The sequence below is a fragment of the Dermacentor albipictus genome, chromosome 7 (assembly GCF_038994185.2).
Source record: "Dermacentor albipictus isolate Rhodes 1998 colony chromosome 7, USDA_Dalb.pri_finalv2, whole genome shotgun sequence".
Taxonomy (NCBI): Eukaryota; Metazoa; Arthropoda; class Arachnida; order Ixodida; family Ixodidae; genus Dermacentor; species Dermacentor albipictus.
Window position 1 is genome coordinate 86052752 of NC_091827.1, and position 19272 is coordinate 86072023.

General features: G+C 50.8%; 1 protein-coding gene across 2 annotated transcripts in view; it reads right to left on the reverse strand.

Annotated features, from left to right (window-relative positions):
* Nucleotides 1-19272, reverse strand: part of LOC135899668 (malate dehydrogenase, cytoplasmic-like) — a 52569-nt gene that overhangs the window by 17339 nt on the left and 15958 nt on the right. For both annotated transcript variants that reach the window (XM_065428986.1, XM_065428985.1), the window contains exons 3-4: nucleotides 9993-10089; nucleotides 8199-8374 (exon numbers count right to left, since the gene is read on the reverse strand). In XM_065428986.1, coding sequence (XP_065285058.1) covers nucleotides 8199-8374; nucleotides 9993-10089 — 273 coding nt within the window. The remainder of the gene's footprint in view (nucleotides 1-8198; nucleotides 8375-9992; nucleotides 10090-19272) is intronic.

A 19272-nucleotide genomic window follows, 5' to 3' on the forward strand; every position in this document is an offset into this window, starting at 1 on the left:
CACGCGTCGGTTTCCTTTACGCCAAAGGCGCAGGAATGAAATGGAGAAATTTATCGCATTTATATAACCGCTTCTTGAAAGCTTTGATTCCAAGGTGTGCGGTGGATCTGCATGATCTTTTTTTCAGCAAAAAGATTTGCCTAAGTCTAGTTCCTTTCACAACTTGACCTTTATTTCGCGAAAGTTTATTGACACGGGGGAGGCGCACATTTTATTATTGTTTCGAGTATCTTAATTACCGATCGGTATATTCGGAGGTTGAATGGCGGCTGATAACCATAGAAACGGCCGCTTTCATGTACTGGATGTGTTTTTTCTGTTGTTGCCGATTCTTTTCCAACAACCGCAACGGCGTAAAAACTGTTATTGCTCAAGGATCCCGTCCAATAGCCCTTTCGTTGTCGTCCCTAAGGAAATGTCTGAAGGAGCCTGGGAACAATTCAGTTCTCTGTCTCTTTTCTTTCTTTTTTGCGGTGAGGGTTCCTACGAACTAGGAAATTGGTTACGCCGTACTTTCCGTATGGCCCGGTATACTCGCTATGCCTCCGTACTGAAACCTCTCAGCGATAGAAGTGCGCCTACTCTACCTATATTTCTAATTTTATCTGCAATAATTCTTGACCTGTATGCATCTCAGCAACACAGAAGGATACAGGACTAAAGGTGCTCATGGTATCTGACCGAGGTCCTGACCGCTATGTGCCGCAGCAGAGCCCAAATGCATGCAGGGTATATGATCACAAAACGGGTTTCTCTGACGTAGTGTTCCAACTGAAGTGGAAAGCTCTAAAAATGCATTTTCAATAAGTAATAACAAATCAGCAACGATGACGTATAACACCTCACATACTGTAAGAAAAACGCAATCAACAAAATTTATATTCGACCTAAAGAAAGTAACTCTTCTTTGTCAGACATTTTATTGCAGTCATGATGGTCTCGTTATTCTTCTTTATTATATTCTTATTTCTGTTAAGGAAATGCGAAATAAAAAAATTATGTGGTTTTACGTGCCAAAACCACTTTCTGATTATGAGGCACGCCGTAGTGGCAGTCTCTGGAAATTTCGACCACCTGGGGTTCTTTAACGTGCACCTAAATCTAAGTACACGGGTGGTTTTCGCACCCATCGAAATGCGGCCGCCGTGGCCGGGATTTGCTCCCGCGACCTCGTGCTCAGCAGCACAACACCATTGCCACTGAGCAACCACGGCATGTTAAGTGTGAAATTTGGCACTTTAAGCTTTGAGTACCACAGCGGGTCCTCATTACTGGGATTTGGTAATGTTCTTAAGATAAATGTTTTGTTTGCTGTAATGCTCCAGAAAGGTTTCGCGACGTATACACTGAGACTTTTGATTTATAAAATTTATACGGGTGTTAGTAGCTTTACTTTCTCCTTTTATAGCTTCGTGCTTTTGTTGTCACCGAGATTTTGCAGTGCTTTGATCGAAGCAAGTAGGCTCTAGTATATTAGAAGTCGTCGTTGTGCCCCGCCCAAGTAAATAGTACTCTAGATGAGACTATGTAAATGGCGTATTTGTTTGAATTCGTTAAGAATTAAATTTATAACATACCGCAGTGAACCACTTACACGAGACAATCTGACTTTAAGGAAATTCACGTATTCGTTTCATAAAATATATCGATGCTGAAAAAAAAAGCAAGTAAACATTGTAGAAGTAGTTTGCTGGATTCTATCATTACCGAAGGAAAGATTTAAAACGATGAGTCATGACCTTTTTGGTGCGACATCTTTTATAGTGTTTAGCGCAGAAATTTCAACACACCGCGGACAGCAGACAGTGCTCTTGTATGTCTCCTCTGCTGTCCATGTTTTTTTTTTATAAATTTGAGCGCTATACGCTAAAGAATGAAATTTCTGTTAATTTGAACATTTTCTGCTCTACGTATTGTGTACCGCGTCTTTTTAATATTCAGTGTGACTTTATTAATGACTAACCAATCTGATAGCTCTAAGAGTCAAGTGTTAGGCATTTTTGACAGTCTGGTTAGGCTAGGGGCCCTGCGAAGAAAGAGCCATCATTGGCGTTAAGTACTATTTTTCAGTGCAAGAAATATTACTGATATCATTTATATAAAGTAATATTTACATTGTGCGAAGTTCAAATGTAGGCTAAATATGATCAGCGGGAAGCAACTTGAATATTGTTTCGCTTGTGCGACGTGTGGCAGTCATAGAGAGAGAGAGTGAGAGAGAGAATGAAGAGGAAAGGCAGGGAGGTTAACCAGATATGAGTCTCCGGTTTGCTACCCTACACTGGGGATGGGGGATAGGGGTTAGAAAGATGACAGAGAGGAAAACGCAAAAAAAACGAAAAAAAACCGAACGCGCACACACGGAGACACACACACAAAAGGCGTTCCAGTTAAAGTCGTTCACACAGGCCGGTAGATCGCAAGAAGCGCAAAAGCGCTTGCACGGCCTTCCTCTGTGACGGCAGGTCCTTTCGATGTTGCAGGATTCTTTTTTCTGATAGCGGTTGGTCGTCCAGTTGGTCAAGTTCCTGGCTGAGGCATGCCCTCTGTGGACTGTACTGCGGGCAGGTGCACAAAATATGGCCAATTGATTCTTCATGGCCGCAGTGGTCACAGGTTGGGGTGTCGGTCATCCCTATGCGGAAGGCATAGGCTTTAGTAAAGGCAACGCCCAACCAAAGTCGATATAAAAGCGTGGCGTCTCTACGGCGAAGCTGTGATGGCGCTCGAAGACTTAATGTTGGGTCAAGTGAGTACAGTCGCGGATTTCTTAAATGTGGCTCATTCCATTGCGACGCGGTGCACTGCCGAGCAAGTAGGCGGAGCTTCCGTGCCGCGTCAGTTCTAGAAAGAGGAATTGGGACGTGGCGCTCCTCAGTATGGGCTGAGCGGGCAGCGTGATCCGCCCGTTCATTGCCGACAATCCCGCAGTGACTTGGAAGCCAATGAAAGGTTATTTCGTGGCCTGCATCACTTGTATGTTGTAACATTTCTCTAATATGGAATATTAGCTGTTCGTGCGGTCCGCGTCGTAAAGGTGACAGTAGAGACTGCAGTGCCGCCTTCGAATCGCAGAATATTGTCCATTTGTGTGGTGGTTCAACACCAATGTGTTGAAGGGCAGTAAAGAGCGCTGCGAGCTCTGCTGCCGTCGATGTTGTCGCGTGGGTCGTCTTAAATTTGATTGTTCTAGCTTTCGCTGGTATGAAGATTGCCGCCGTGGAGCTGCTTCGAAGGACAGATCCATCAGTGTAAATATGCGTAGAGTCAAGGTAGTTCTCATACAAATGTAGTAGCGTGAGCTGTCTAAGGGCTGGTGATGACAGATCAGCTTTTTTCGAGATACCAGGTATTGCGAGGTTGATTTTTGGCTGAGCGAGGCACCATGGAGGGATCGAAGGTCTCGCAGCCGGAGTGAAACAAGCTGGCAATGATTCATCATATGCAGTTATCGTTTGGCTGAAAGATGTGTGTGGCCTGTCCACTGGTAGAGAGGCTAAATGGTGACGAGGAGTCCTGGCTAGATGCCTTATATGGGTCCTGAGTACTTCAATTTCAATGTGGGTCTTGACAAGGTGGTCTCTAGCGATTGCTATCGTAGCCACTGTTGAAGCACTCTGAGGCAGGCCTAGACAGATCCGGAGCACTTGACCCTGAAGACTGTGTATTGTGCGTAGATTCGTTTTGCCTGTGTTGTTTATTGCTGGCAAGCTATATCGCAGAAATCCCAGAAAAAGCACCCTGTACAGTTGTAACATGGCACTAGGCGACATTCCCCAGGTCTTGCCAGCGAAAAACTTGAACAGGTGGCAGATGCCTGTCAACCGTTTTTTCACGTAAGATATGTGTGGGCTCCATGACAAGTCCCTGTCGATTATGACACCTAGAAACTTGTACGATCGGACCCGTCGTATTATTTGGCCATTTATCGTTACACTGTAGTTTGCCATGGGTTTGCGCGTAAATGGCACTAGTGCGCATTTCTCGGAGGAAATTTCCAGGCCTCGATTACGGAGGTAGATAGCAGTTTGTGTCGCGGCTTTCTGAATTCTCGCTCGCAGCTGTAGGCGTGTTACTGCAGATGTCCATATGCAGATGTCATCCGCGTACATTGATAGCCTGACTGTGGTTGGCACGTGCTCAAGGAGAGCAATTAGTGTTAGATTGAATAACACAGGGCTAAGTACACCGCCCTGGGGGACGCCGCGGTAGCTATAATGTAGAGAAGTATGGCCTTCCTCGGTGCTTACAAAGAAGGATCGCATGGATAGATAGCTCCGTATCCATTGAAACATCCTACCACCCACTCCTACCTCTGCGAGAGCAGAGAGGACGGCTTCATGCGTAACATTGTCATACGCCCCTTTAACGTCGAGGAATAAGGATGCGCAGAGACGCTTACGGCGTTTCTCATGTTGAATGTAGGTCACCAGGTCGACGACGTTATCGATCGATGATCGACCGCGTCGGAAGCCCGCCATGGCATCTGGGTAGGTGTTGTGGTACTCCAAGTACCACTCCAGGCGTCCTAGGATCATTCTCTCCATTACTTTGCCCACACAGCTGGCCAAAGCGATCGGGCGATATGAGGAGAGCTCCAACGGCGACTTGCCAGGCTTCAGCAGTGGAACAAGGCGACTTGTCTTCCAGGTTGTTGGTAGCGTGCCATTTCTCCAAGATTCATTGTACACCTCAAGAAGAACCCCTCTCGCTCGCTCCCCCAGGTGACACAAAGCGCGGTAGGAAATTCCGTCAGGTCCTGGCGCTGATGTGCGGCTACACAAAGCTAATGCTGCCTTAAGTTCGTGGATCGAGAATGGTAGATCCAACCGGTGATCACGTGGTGGCGGACAGCTGCTCGAAGGCGATGGAATGTTGGTAGCTGTGAGTTGGCCGGATAATCTGGCGCAGAAATCCTCTGCCACGTCAATCTCCGATCTCTTTTGAGAGAGGGCAAGTGCCGTGAATGGGAATCGCTGTACGGGAAGTGTCCGCAGTCCGCGCACCGTTCTCCATAGTTGCGATAAAGGCTTGCGTGGATCTAGCGACTCACAGAAGGCAGCCCAACGTTGCGATTCGAGCTTGTCTAACCGGCGCTGTATCTTCTTTTGCGTGCGCCTTGCGGTCCGTAGATCGTCCATTGTTTTCGTACGCCGGTATCTTCGTTCAGCACGTCGTCGGATTGCTCGAAGTCGTTCTAGTTCCACATCATAATCATTAAGTTTCGAGGAGCATGTTAGAGTACGCATAGTGTCTTGCACCACGCTCTTGATTGCCTCTTCCAAGTCGAAAGATGGATTGGCGTCGCAGTGTTCTTCCATAATAGACTGAAATTTAGGCCAGTCCACTCTTTGGATCGCATCCCGTATTTTGGAAGCGGTCAATCCTCTGATCTTGATGTACGTGGGGATATGGTCGCTTCCGTGCGTCTCTATGTCCGCAAACCACCCTGCACGTCTGACTAGGCTTCGTGAGACGAAAGCCAAGTCAAGACAGCTGCTGTACGTGGAGCCACGTAAGAACGTAGGACTTCCATCATTCAGCAGCCAAAGTTCATTACTGGAGGCGAAAGATACCAGAGCCCTGCCTCTTGCGTTGATGATCGGACTTCCCCAGAGTGTATGATGGGCGTTGAAATCTCCAGTGATGACCCAGGGATTGGAAGTTGAGGAAAGGATGTCTCGTAGTCTTTGGTAATCAAATCGACTTGACGGAGATAGGTAGGCGCCTACAAAAGTGAAGGCCAGATTCTTTTTCCTTACGTTTAGGCATATATATTGATTACTGTCATTAGGTGGTATGGGCTGATGAGTGTAGGTGAGGTCACGGCGAATGAACACCAAAACCTTACTGTTTTCATAAACAGCTGACGACATAAATGATTCATATCCAGAAAGCCTGATTTTGTTCGATAAGTTCGGCTCGCAAATGACGATAATGGGAAACATATTGGCGAACACGAAGCGACGGAAATCCGAAAGGCGCGCTCTGAGTCCGCGGGCATTCCACTGAAAAATAGCTGCTTAACGGACCTCTTCCCTAAAAGACCGTGGCTGTGGAGCCATGATCTACTCAAGGGTTGCAAGCACCGGACTCAGAGCGTCCAGTTCTTGAAGCGCACTTCTGGCAGACGGTGTGTGCATGTTGCTTAGCAGCACGCGAATGGCATTCATTAAAGGCCTAATAAGTGCTATCACTTGCTCATCTGTTTTCCGCGACTCCTCGGATACAGCACCTTGCTGTACTGGGGGCGGCTTCGTCTGCGGCTCTTCTGGCGGTCGTGTACGCGGAAGTGGCGGCCATTCCTTTGTGGAGAGAGATCTGGCAGTTTGCTCCCTTCCAACATTGGTGTTCGGAGTGCTGGAAACGTCCGCTGATGATGATGCTTGACGAGGGGACTTGTCCTGAAAGCTTGATGTTTTCCGCCGTGAAGACCCTCGTCTGTGACGTCGTCTTCGCCGTACTTTCACAGCGGCCTCTTTGTGGGTAGAGTTGTCTCTCACCATTTGCTTAAGAATGGTGAACTATTTCTTGATCTGGGGACAGTCTTTGGAAGAGGCGCAGTGATCACCCTGACAGTTAGGACACTTGAACGTCGTTGCGCTGCAGTTGTCTTCTGAGTGGGGTTCGGCACATCGAGGGCACACGGCCGAATTTCTGCAAACACCCTTCACATGTCCAATCTTCTGGCAATTGAAGAATTGCATTGGTCTTGGAATAAATGGTCGAACCTGGTGGCGAAAGTGGCCGACCTTCACGTAGGGTGGAAGGCAGTCGCCTTTGAAGGTTATCTTCACACAACGTGTGTTGCCGAGGCGACCAACATGTACAATCACGTTGTGTTCGCTTGTTGGTTTTATGAGAATTGGGAGGTCTGCATTAGATATTTCATTGTCAATGTCATAGATGACTCCAGTTATTGTGGCACCATTCGTTGGCACGATGGATCGGACCTTGATGTTTCCCAGCTGCGTTACATGTTGTAGTATGGTCAGCGCACTTGGGTTCATCACATCGATTGCCAGGATGTTTCGTCTAGTATTTATCCTAACATCTCTGATCTCATTTGGCACGGTGTTTTCTAGATACACGGAGAGTGCTTGCCTGTTGAGGACGCGCAGGTTGTCGGTAGCGTTCTGTGGCACAAACAGGATGGAGTGAGGCCATCGCTGAGGAGCTGTTTTCACAGTGTTCGAACTGGACGCCGAAGATGAGTTGATAATTCTTCGTTTGGCCTTGCGGTACTGGACAAGTCGGAAGCTGTCTTCCGAGGACTCGTCACCTGATGCGCAGTACAGCTCTTTGTCGTCGCTACCACTCGACGTATTTCCTCGCTTCCTCGAACCGATGTCCGCGGGTGAACGGGAACCGGGAGGATCCTCGGGGTGTTGTACATCCATCACCGCGATGGAGGGGGCGGTAGACCCCACAGGTGCAGTAAGAAGTCCAGAAAAACACAGAGACGGGCGAGATGTGTTCCGCAAGAGAAGCACTTCGTCTTCCTGGCAGTCATAAATTTAGCAGGAACATAGGTATATAAAGCATGCAGCTGAACTGATCCCAAGCGGATGTTCAGCCAGACCGGATGCCTTAAAAAGCCGGTGGGAAGAAGGCACAGTAAATTGAAGAACACGTGACGTGGTCCGGAATTCGGAAATTGAAAAGTATTTGAGTGAAGAAGACGCAGATTTGCAAGAGATTCGAGGAAACTATAAGAATAGCAGGAACAAGTAGAAGATTCCGGGCAAACTTGACAAACGATTGGAAGAAACTGCATGAAATTGGCGTTGATTCTACAAAATTTTTGCCTATTAAATGAAAGAAATGCATGAAATATCTGGAAATCGTAGGGTTCGCGAAGTTGGAACGAAATCAATAGAGTATTCAAAATAATTTAGGAAATTTTGAGAAAATTGTAGACGATATGAGAGACTCTGAACAATGCTGTATGAATATTTTAGAAAGACATAGGAAAATAGAAGCAGTCTTGCAGAACATTGAATGCACGAGCTTCATTGGAGTTGTACGCTTCAACAATGATGACAGGTTTCTGGGAAATGTGTTTAACATTACGTTTTAAACTTATGCAGAACGTGAGTAGCTGAATTTCGCAGATCACTGTGGTCATTCAGACAATTGAACCGCGTACCTTAGATCAGTCAGTCCTGAAACCACTGACTGTCCCAATGATTTCCTACCTTGACAGACTTCTTGGCATATTGATCGAGCGCATGCCCGTTGCTCTGGAAGATCTTGGCGTTAGCGGTCAGCAGGTCTCTGCGATCCATGCCGGACTTCCGAGGCATTGAGCCCACTAAGAAGGCCACGTCGATTCCTGCGAAAGCTGTCTTCTCTTCATCTGTGGCAATCACCTCTGTGTCGGAGTGAAAAATAAGATAGCTAAAGAAGCCACACCCAGTGAAGATATATGCCAGTGAGCAACTCATACTGCAGACAGCAAAGTTGCATGCATGAGTACTCGCAGCCATCAGAACTAGGAGGAGTCAGCTCTGCTGACTCCTCCTAGTTCTATGCAATAGTTCGCAATATGCAACAGTTCGCAATAGTTCGCAATATGCAATATCTATGCAATTGTTTGCGAAAGCTTTGTTTTACCCCACCTTTTTCATATTATTCACTATACACGAGTTTTATACGGAGACTTTCGTTTTTTCTTTAAAATCATTAAAAACGGCACTGCACGAATGTGCTCATCATAGCCTATACTAAAGTTATTGTTAACAAAAAAGTACTAGACCCGATGTGCACAAAATGCTTGTAGATTTGGGCCCCTCCTAACTCACCTCCAACTTGGACCGGTAAAACGCGACGTGAGAAACCAGAAATTACGCTAATTATTGATTAACATAAGCAGCGAGAAGAAGTCGTTGTCTATCCAATAGAGATATATGCGCAAGGTGAGTTTTGTTTAGTCACCACAGATAATTGCGCTTCAAAGCAAATTCGAGGCTGTGACGCAGGCTACGTTTGCTAGCTGTTCTTTGATTTTCGTTGCGTAAGTGGCTTCAATGTCAAGTGGGGCTCGTCTACAGATGAAATGGCCGGCAGTTACCGAGGGAAAAGTAGAAACACTAACCCACCATATTCTCAAACGACCCTCCACTGGGAGCTTTTCTCGCTCAACCCAGTATAATGATGATGATGCTTATTGGTATTCCCTAGGAAACGGGACTGGGACAACCTAGCCTGCTTGATTTAATGGCACAAACAAGTTTAATAAACATCAATTAAAATGTGCTTCGAGGTGATAAAAAAGAACAGCACATGTGAAACGTAAAAGATACAGCTTCATGAAGAATGAATGCGGTGCGAAATTGCCACCTGATAACAACTGATATTGTTTTGAGACTCGGAACTACATCTATAGATACGAGAAGCGCCCCAGTACGAAATTCCTCAGTAACGTTTGACGAGTTATCTTTCCAGCGTTCACAGAAAGCTCAGCGCGCGGCTTGGTTTCATTCAGCGTTTATCAATATGCCGCCACTACCGCAAGGAAATGACGCGGCTTTCCCACACTCAGACATATAACATCGTGGCCACGACAGAACCTGAGGCTGCAGTTCAGTGCTCGTGTGGAGTAGAAAAAAAAATTGCTACAAGCGTTAATTGCAACTTCCGTCGAAGCCAATTGTATCAGCATTCGTTTCCCTGCATTTTCGATGCTAGTAGCGGCCGTCCGTCATTTCGTTGTCCCCGCCATGGAGGGTCATTGCCCCCAGCTCGAACCGAAGCGGCTGTCCGACAGGGACACCACCACTGCTACTCGGCAAACCAGCTTTTACTTTTGAATGAAGCCAATCGACTCCGTTATCAACCTGTCATAACGTGTATTACTTGCCTCCTCTAAACCGAGCTCCCAACATACATAGAGCAGCAGCGTGGGCATGGCCACCGCGAAAAAGAAACGTAAAAGTCAATGTGCGAAAAACGCTGGCGCGGCTTTCTTCTGCGAATAATCGGAGACTCACCCTTTAGGAGAGGGTAGGCGCCATCTACCAGCTCCATGACAACGCCGTTTAAGACGCTCATCATCCTCGGTAGTTCCAGCAGGTGGAGGATTACTGACTGCAAGACGCCGACACAGTGGCTCGGTAAATTGTTTGAAGACCGTCAACTTACATTTGAGAAAGCGTAATTTTTTATGTAAACAAAGATGTCTCACTTTTACCGGAAGCCGAATCAATACTAGCGAAAGCAAAGTGTTAGACAATAACAAGAATAAGCCTCGTAGCTTTATCGGCGAAATAAATTGCAGTAAACATTCACTTATCAAGAAAAGAAACAAATCAAAGCATGATGTCACGTGCGAACAAAAAAAAAAAAAGTCAGGCGTGCGCAGCACACGCAGCGCAGGAGCGGCTCCATTGGCAACCATAGTTTTCACGAGAACCAACTGAACTGTCCACCCGGCATGGACGGTGAGCTGCGGCTAGTGCATGCTCTGGGCACAGCAGTCTGGTGAGCCCGACGTTGCCTGGTTGCAGCCGTACGCGTAGCCTACGCATTACATGCCCTGCCCAGCTCTATTTTGTTAATAACGGAGCTGTTCCAAGTCGAGCCTTCGCCGTCCGGCCTCCGGCGTCACGCAGGGGGGCGAGTTAATGGCAAAAATGCACTATGGGGGATGGGCCATAGGAGGGGGGAGAAGAGGGGTATAAGAGCAGGTGTTTTGCCGGCACACGCCCTTTCGCCCCATGGATTCCGTTCGGTGCGAGCGGCAGCGCAGACGTCGCGCAAATCCCGATCTTCGAGAGCGAGAAGCGCAAGCAAAGCGCCAGCGGAGGCAAGCTAAGCCCCAACTTCGACAGTAGGAGGCCGAGCAGAAAAGTCGACGCAGAGACATTCCTCCCACGCAGGGTGCACGGTGATGGACGGTTCAAGAAATAATTCCTCGAACGTGCGTGCGGCTACAGCTGCAATGTGTGTGATAGACTGTGGTTTGATCGCAACCTCACGCAGCTGAAGAGTGTGCGCAATCCGGAACCGAAGCTCAAAACTAGCAAAACGACAACAGCGAGACAAAATGATTTCATGAATATCGCGCTAAACGCGAGCTCAAACTTGAGAAAACGACCACCAGCTTCGCTGTTTTAGCAGCTTTCACTGCGTGGAAATGGATTTACTTTTAGAGCGCAGCTCTTTGGCGTCCGTTCCTGGGTTTCGCGTCGTCGTCGGCGTTGTCGTCGGCCTCGTAACCAGCTCCGCCCCCCTTTCATCCCCCCAGCGCTAGCAGCGACCGACTGATACCGCTGGATGCCGCTGACGCCGCTAGAGAGTCAAGATAACGTGACTGCATAGAACACCGTCGCCGCCATGCAGAAAGAGGAGGAAAGGGTCCCCCCCCCCCTGTTCTTGTGTGGCGGATAGGGTGCTCTTCAGTTGCCGACGCGCCGGTTATTTCACGTAGGCCCCGGCACGTCGACGAATACGTGACCACCTTCCCACGGCTAGACCTGGTTCTTAGCGCTGCGGAAGCGAGGGTATCATATTGTTTGTGTCGGCATCGGCGGCGTTGTCCCTGAAACCAACTCCGCAGCTGGGGTTGACTCACTATCGGCGTCAGCGGCATCAGACAGTCGCTGCTATCTCTTCCCTCCTCCCTTTATCGTGTTGTCCGCTTGCTGCGCGCGCTTCTGCCCCCATCGTTTGCCGCTGGGTGTACACGCCGCCCCCTCCCCCCTCTTCCTGCGAGTCTCCGGTTGTCAAAGCGCCGGCTCGAACTTAATTCTTTTCTTCGCTCCTCCTCCAATGCAACCCCTGTGCGGTGGTACCAAGTCGAACATATATCAGTCTATTTCTCCGACCACAAAGCTTCCTTCATGACTGTCAAGAACTGTTAGTGGAGTCTTTGTTAAAGGAATACGTGTGCAAAATAAAAAAAATTCTGTGATAGCGCATACATGTGTTGCTCGATTTCTTTGCCTCAATCTATCGAAAAGGTGAAACAGCTTATTTGCTGCGCTCAAATGTCGCATTAGGAAGTAACGTAATCGTCGGTAATTTTTTTTTCTCGAAATGTCAATAAGAATGTGACCTATCCAAGTTTGCTCTCCGACCCACCCACATGTTAGCCACGGCAAAATGCAGTGATTGTACACCTTCTTCTGTCAATGATAGTGGTAAGCTCCATATAGAATCTGGCAGGGCTGCCGTATGCCCTTCAACCCATTTTTATTCTTCTGTATATTTCCTTTTCTTGGTCAGGTTTCCCTGTAGTAATTGACCTGGATAAACGTACTCCTTTACAGACTCTAGTGTCTGGCTGGCGATCCTGAACTCTTGTTCCCTTGCAAGGATATTGAGCATTATCTTTGTCTTCTGCATATTGATTTTCAATCCCACTCTTACGCGTTCTCTGTTAAGGTCTTCAATCATTTGTAGTAACTCGTCCCCAGTGTTGCCGAACCGGACAATGTGATCTGCAAACTGAAGGTTGTTGAGATATTCGCCGTTGATCCCCCCTCCTAAGACTTTCCAGTTTAATAGTTTGAATACTTCTTCCAAGCATGCAGTGAATAGCATTGAAGAAATCGTGTCTCCTTGCCTGACCGTTTTCTTTATAGGTATCATTTTACTTTTCTTTCCTGTGCCCTAATTACCAGCGCCTTAATTAAAACCGTAACACCTATACTAGTCCAGGTGTCAATTAAGACAAAGTTATTTCGGTCACAGTTAATATAGGTAATTAAGACACTCGTACCCACGAACACTGGTGGGAGTCGAACCCATGACCTTTGGTGCAAATTAGGACGTAGTTAAGGTATTGCTAATTACTATGGAGTTAATTCGAGCAATCGAACCCACGACATTGCAGGCAGCTGAACCATAACCTATAGTGTTCATTAGGGTGAGTTAAGGCATAGTTAATTAACGTAGAGTTAAGACACTCGAACCCACCACCTTTGATGGGAAAAAGTAATAGGAAGTGACAATGCATTCCCATGAGAATGTCAACATTAAAGTCCCCCACTACTAACATCGGTGTGGATCGATGGACGGTTAATGCGAGTTGCAGGAAGTGCACGACGTCTTTCGTGAGTGCGGTAGGGGCGAAGTAGGCAGCTACTACCAGCAAGCCGTTGGGCAACTTTGCGGCGCACAGTTCGCCAACTTCATGTGACGTGCCAAACATTTCGACTGGTATTGCAGAGAGACCTGTGCGCAAGTAGATAGCGACTCCCGCCGCTCTGTTGTGGTCTCTGCGAGCACCACAGCAGTATAAGAAATCTATGATTTCGAGAGGCTCTTCGGGATCCATCCAGGTTTCAGCAAAGGCATGCATGAAGAACACAGTCTGAATTGACACAAGTCCGAGTTGGGAAACGCACACCGGAGATTCTCACGGCACGTATCCGGAAGCGGTTTCACGTCATTTTGGAACCAGAGCCGAGCACACACTGAACACAAACTTCCAAACGGATTGTCTGTAAACTGTCACCGGAAAGCATTTGTTGCACCCTGACTGTTTGCGAGCCTTTGTTTGCGTTTGGCATCGGCCTCGGCCGCGCGAACGCAGCAGCAGCAGCAGCAGCAGCAGCAGCAGCAGCAGCAGCAGCAGCAGCAGCAGCAGCAGCAGCAGCAGCAGCAGCAGCAGCAGCAGCAGCAGCAGCAGCAGCAGCAGCAGCAGCAGCAGCAGCAGCAGCAGCAGCAGCAGCAGCAGCAGCAGCAGCAGCAGCAGCAGCAGCAGCAGCAGCAGCAGCAGCAGCAGCAGCAGCAGCAGCAGCAGCAGCAGCAGCAGCAGCAGCAGCAGCAGCAGCAGCAGCAGCAGCAGCAGCAGCAGCAGCAGCAGCAGCAGCAGCAGCAGCAGCAGCAGCAGCAGCAGCAGCAGCAGCAGCAGCAGCAGCAGCAGCAGCAGCAGCAGCAGCAGCAGCAGCAGCAGCAGCAGCAGCAGCAGCAGCAGCAGCAGCAGCAGCAGCAGCAGCAGCAGCAGCAGCAGCAGCAGCAGCAGCAGCAGCAGCAGCAGCAGCAGCAGCAGCAGCAGCAGCAGCAGCAGCAGCAGCAGCAGCAGCAGCAGCAGCAGCAGCAGCAGCAGCAGCAGCAGCAGCAGCAGCAGCAGCAGCAGCAGCAGCAGCAGCAGCAGCAGCAGCAGCAGCAGCAGCAGCAGCAGCAGCAGCAGCAGCAGCAGCAGCAGCAGCAGCAGCAGCAGCAGCAGCAGCAGCAGCAGCAGCAGCAGCAGCAGCAGCAGCAGCAGCAGCAGCAGCAGCAGCAGCAGCAGCAGCAGCAGCAGCAGCAGCAGCAGCAGCAGCAGCAGCAGCAGCAGCAGCAGCAGCAGCAGCAGCAGCAGCAGCAGCAGCAGCAGCAGCAGCAGCAGCAGCAGCAGCAGCAGCAGCAGCAGCAGCAGCAGCAGCAGCAGCAGCAGCAGCAGCAGCAGCAGCAGCAGCAGCAGCAGCAGCAGCAGCAGCAGCAGCAGCAGCAGCAGCAGCAGCAGCAGCAGCAGCAGCAGCAGCAGCAGCAGCAGCAGCAGCAGCAGCAGCAGCAGCAGCAGCAGCAGCAGCAGCAGCAGCAGCAGCAGCAGCAGCAGCAGCAGCAGCAGCAGCAGCAGCAGCAGCAGCAGCAGCAGCAGCAGCAGCAGCAGCAGCAGCAGCAGCAGCAGCAGCAGCAGCAGCAGCAGCAGCAGCAGCAGCAGCAGCAGCAGCAGCAGCAGCAGCAGCAGCAGCAGCAGCAGCAGCAGCAGCAGCAGCAGCAGCAGCAGCAGCAGCAGCAGCAGCAGCAGCAGCAGCAGCAGCAGCAGCAGCAGCAGCAGCAGCAGCAGCAGCAGCAGCAGCAGCAGCAGCAGCAGCAGCAGCAGCAGCAGCAGCAGCAGCAGCAGCAGCAGCAGCAGCAGCAGCAGCAGCAGCAGCAGCAGCAGCAGCAGCAGCAGCAGCAGCAGCAGCAGCAGCAGCAGCAGCAGCAGCAGCAGCAGCAGCAGCAGCAGCAGCAGCAGCAGCAGCAGCAGCAGCAGCAGCAGCAGCAGCAGCAGCAGCAGCAGCAGCAGCAGCAGCAGCAGCAGCAGCAGCAGCAGCAGCAGCAGCAGCAGCAGCAGCAGCAGCAGCAGCAGCAGCAGCAGCAGCAGCAGCAGCAGCAGCAGCAGCAGCAGCAGCAGCAGCAGCAGCAGCAGCAGCAGCAGCAGCAGCAGCAGCAGCAGCAGCAGCAGCAGCAGCAGCAGCAGCAGCAGCAGCAGCAGCAGCAGCAGCAGCAGCAGCAGCAGCAGCAGCAGCAGCAGCAGCAGCAGCAGCAGCAGCAGCAGCAGCAGCAGCAGCAGCAGCAGCAGCAGCAGCAGCAGCAGCAGCAGCAGCAGCAGCAGCAGCAGCAGCAGCAGCAGCAGCAGCAGCAGCAGCAGCAGCAGCAGCAGCAGCAGCAGCAGCAGCAGCAGCAGCAGCAGCAGCAGCAGCAGCAGCAGCAGCAGCAGCAGCAGCAGCAGCAGCAGCAGCAGCAGCAGCAGCAGCAGCAGCAGCAGCAGCAGCAGCAGCAGCAGCAGCAGCAGCAGCAGCAGCAGCAGCAGCAGCAGCAGCAGCAGCAGCAGCAGCAGCAGCAGCAGCAGCAGCAGCAGCAGCAGCAGCAGCAGCAGCAGCAGCAGCAGCAGCAGCAGCAGCAGCAGCAGCAGCAGCAGCAGCAGCAGCAGCAGCAGCAGCAGCAGCAGCAGCAGCAGCAGCAGCAGCAGCAGCAGCAGCAGCAGCAGCAGCAGCAGCAGCAGCAGCAGCAGCAGCAGCAGCAGCAGCAGCAGCAGCAGCAGCAGCAGCAGCAGCAGCAGCAGCAGCAGCAGCAGCAGCAGCAGCAGCAGCAGCAGCAGCAGCAGCAGCAGCAGCAGCAGCAGCAGCAGCAGCAGCAGCAGCAGCAGCAGCAGCAGCAGCAGCAGCAGCAGCAGCAGCAGCAGCAGCAGCAGCAGCAGCAGCAGCAGCAGCAGCAGCAGCAGCAGCAGCAGCAGCAGCAGCAGCAGCAGCAGCAGCAGCAGCAGCAGCAGCAGCAGCAGCAGCAGCAGCAGCAGCAGCAGCAGCAGCAGCAGCAGCAGCAGCAGCAGCAGCAGCAGCAGCAGCAGCAGCAGCAGCAGCAGCAGCAGCAGCAGCAGCAGCAGCAGCAGCAGCAGCAGCAGCAGCAGCAGCAGCAGCAGCAGCAGCAGCAGCAGCAGCAGCAGCAGCAGCAGCAGCAGCAGCAGCAGCAGCAGCAGCAGCAGCAGCAGCAGCAGCAGCAGCAGCAGCAGCAGCAGCAGCAGCAGCAGCAGCAGCAGCAGCAGCAGCAGCAGCAGCAGCAGCAGCAGCAGCAGCAGCAGCAGCAGCAGCAGCAGCAGCAGCAGCAGCAGCAGCAGCAGCAGCAGCAGCAGCAGCAGCAGCAGCAGCAGCAGCAGCAGCAGCAGCAGCAGCAGCAGCAGCAGCAGCAGCAGCAGCAGCAGCAGCAGCAGCAGCAGCAGCAGCAGCAGCAGCAGCAGCAGCAGCAGCAGCAGCAGCAGCAGCAGCAGCAGCAGCAGCAGCAGCAGCAGCAGCAGCAGCAGCAGCAGCAGCAGCAGCAGCAGCAGCAGCAGCAGCAGCAGCAGCAGCAGCAGCAGCAGCAGCAGCAGCAGCAGCAGCAGCAGCAGCAGCAGCAGCAGCAGCAGCAGCAGCAGCAGCAGCAGCAGCAGCAGCAGCAGCAGCAGCAGCAGCAGCAGCAGCAGCAGCAGCAGCAGCAGCAGCAGCAGCAGCAGCAGCAGCAGCAGCAGCAGCAGCAGCAGCAGCAGCAGCAGCAGCAGCAGCAGCAGCAGCAGCAGCAGCAGCAGCAGCAGCAGCAGCAGCAGCAGCAGCAGCAGCAGCAGCAGCAGCAGCAGCAGCAGCAGCAGCAGCAGCAGCAGCAGCAGCAGCAGCAGCAGCAGCAGCAGCAGCAGCAGCAGCAGCAGCAGCAGCAGCAGCAGCAGCAGCAGCAGCAGCAGCAGCAGCAGCAGCAGCAGCAGCAGCAGCAGCAGCAGCAGCAGCAGCAGCAGCAGCAGCAGCAGCAGCAGCAGCAGCAGCAGCAGCAGCAGCAGCAGCAGCAGCAGCAGCAGCAGCAGCAGCAGCAGCAGCAGCAGCAGCAGCAGCAGCAGCAGCAGCAGCAGCAGCAGCAGCAGCAGCAGCAGCAGCAGCAGCAGCAGCAGCAGCAGCGAATTATCGCCTCGGCGATAATTCGCCATCAGGCGCGAGCGGATTGGCTGGCTGAGCAAAATCGGATGACGTACTTCATCCAATTTCGCTAAAACAACCAATCAGCGCGCCTGATGGTGAACTATCGCCTAAGTCGATCGTTTCAGAATACGGCCCCAGGAACGAGGCGAGCGCGGAAACAAAGCGCTATAGTGGGTTTCGTAGCACTGCGCGTGCGGTTCTTCGCCTGCCGCGCCGCCGCCGCTTGAGAATGCGCTCCGCGCTATTCACGGGTTCCATGAGCATGCTTTCTTTCTGCAGGGGCGCGCCGCAACTTCAGGGGCGCGACGCAACTGGTGGAAATGCTTTGTCTGCCGCTTCTGCTCAATGTGTTGGCCGAGGAGAGGCTCAACGCTGCAGCTGACAGGACCCTGTCGTTCAGCATCAAATTCTTTGCCGCAATATATCGCGAATTCAAAACACTTACACGGCTGCGCTCAAAATTCGCATTACGGAGTATCGTAATCACTGGTGAGATTTTTTTATAGACATCGTTATACCAGCTTGGCCAACAGTTACTGCATTTAAGTGCCCGCAAGTGCCTCGAGCGGCCAGTCGTGCGGCAATTTTGCGTGTGTTCGCGGGCTTCTTTCACTCTCGGAGAAACAATTCTATGCAGCACGTATTAAGCATCAGAAAGCTGTATTGGGAGTTTTTCGTGTTGCTCTACAATTTTGTGATTGCCATTTTTCATCTAATTATAATATTTAGGAATTTGATTGAATTATTAAGACAAATTATGTAATTCAGTGGAATTCAAAAAAATAATTTGAGCATCTCCAATCAACCGCAAACAACATTACCTTGGTTCTGTTAAAAGATATTTGCATATATTTCAACCTTGGTGCATGATAGTTGGGACAAAGTAGTGTCTGCACCTTTCTGCGCACCCGTGGATTGCACAAATGGTTCTTTTAAACGACCCTTGCATTATATTTTTAATGACTTCGATGCCACTTGTACGCACGCTTATGCTTACGTACGCTGTCGACGCGATACCACTGTCGATGGTGCATATTCAAGGGAATTAATAGGACCGAAAATAAATGCAAATAAGACTGCTTTCCGGTTTTCAGTGATCTTACTGTACTTAGCGGTGGTGTTTTCCTGCGAAGCTTTCCAAACCTAAGAAGACGATTTTATTTCCACTACCTTATACTAATTACATGGTGTACTCGTCTAAGAGAGCCGAATTTCGCATGATTTTGGAAAATAAAAGTGGTCAGAACGACATAAGTACCGTATTTAGGAGAATATATTGCCGCCTGCTCAATTTGGTCTGCCAGAGAAAAAAGGAGAAGGCTTTGCGCGAATGCAAGCCGACCAAGATAATAGTAAACGACAACAGCCACAAAACGCAAATGGTTGTTATTACAAATGGTACTAGCACAGTTGACATAAAAATTGTAACAGCGCAAACACACGCAACCACAAAGTAACAAGGACGAGTCACAAGCGCTGTCGTCCTTGTTACTTTGTGGTTGCATGTGTTTGCGCTGTTACAATTTTTATGTCAAGTATGCACCAACTCGCCCAGAAAGAAGTTTTAATGAGGTACTAGCACAGCCACGCATTCGCCCCAGCTCACTGAAGGCACACCGCATGCTCGGTGCCAGCGGTTCGCTAAAGCGAACTTCGAAGGAAAAGAAACGTCATTGCTCCTGTGCCCACACTGCACGCATTGAATGCGATTAAAATGCTGAACCGTTACAGTGAGCTGTATGACTATGCGGCTGCGGCAGCGGGTAGTAATGGTTTTAATACTGCATTTTGGTGCTAGTATTACGGGCAAGCCATTTTCCAGTATCGACCACTCCAAACGAAATCCTTGAATTTAAGCCGACTTAGTAGTTTCGTCAGTCATGCGAAAAAAAATAAAAATAAATAAATGAATAACTATTTGCGACGACTACTAAAATAGATTCTTAAGTTTTACATACCGTAACCATGATATGAATTGAGGCACGGCATAGTAGGTGACACCGCAATAATTTTGCTCATGAGGGGGTTCTTTCACCTACATGCGATGCACGGTGGTACAGCAGCGTTTATTCCATTTCTCCCATATCTAAGTGCGGCCTTAGCGGTCGGAAATAGAACAGCGACCCCGAGCTTAGCAACGCAA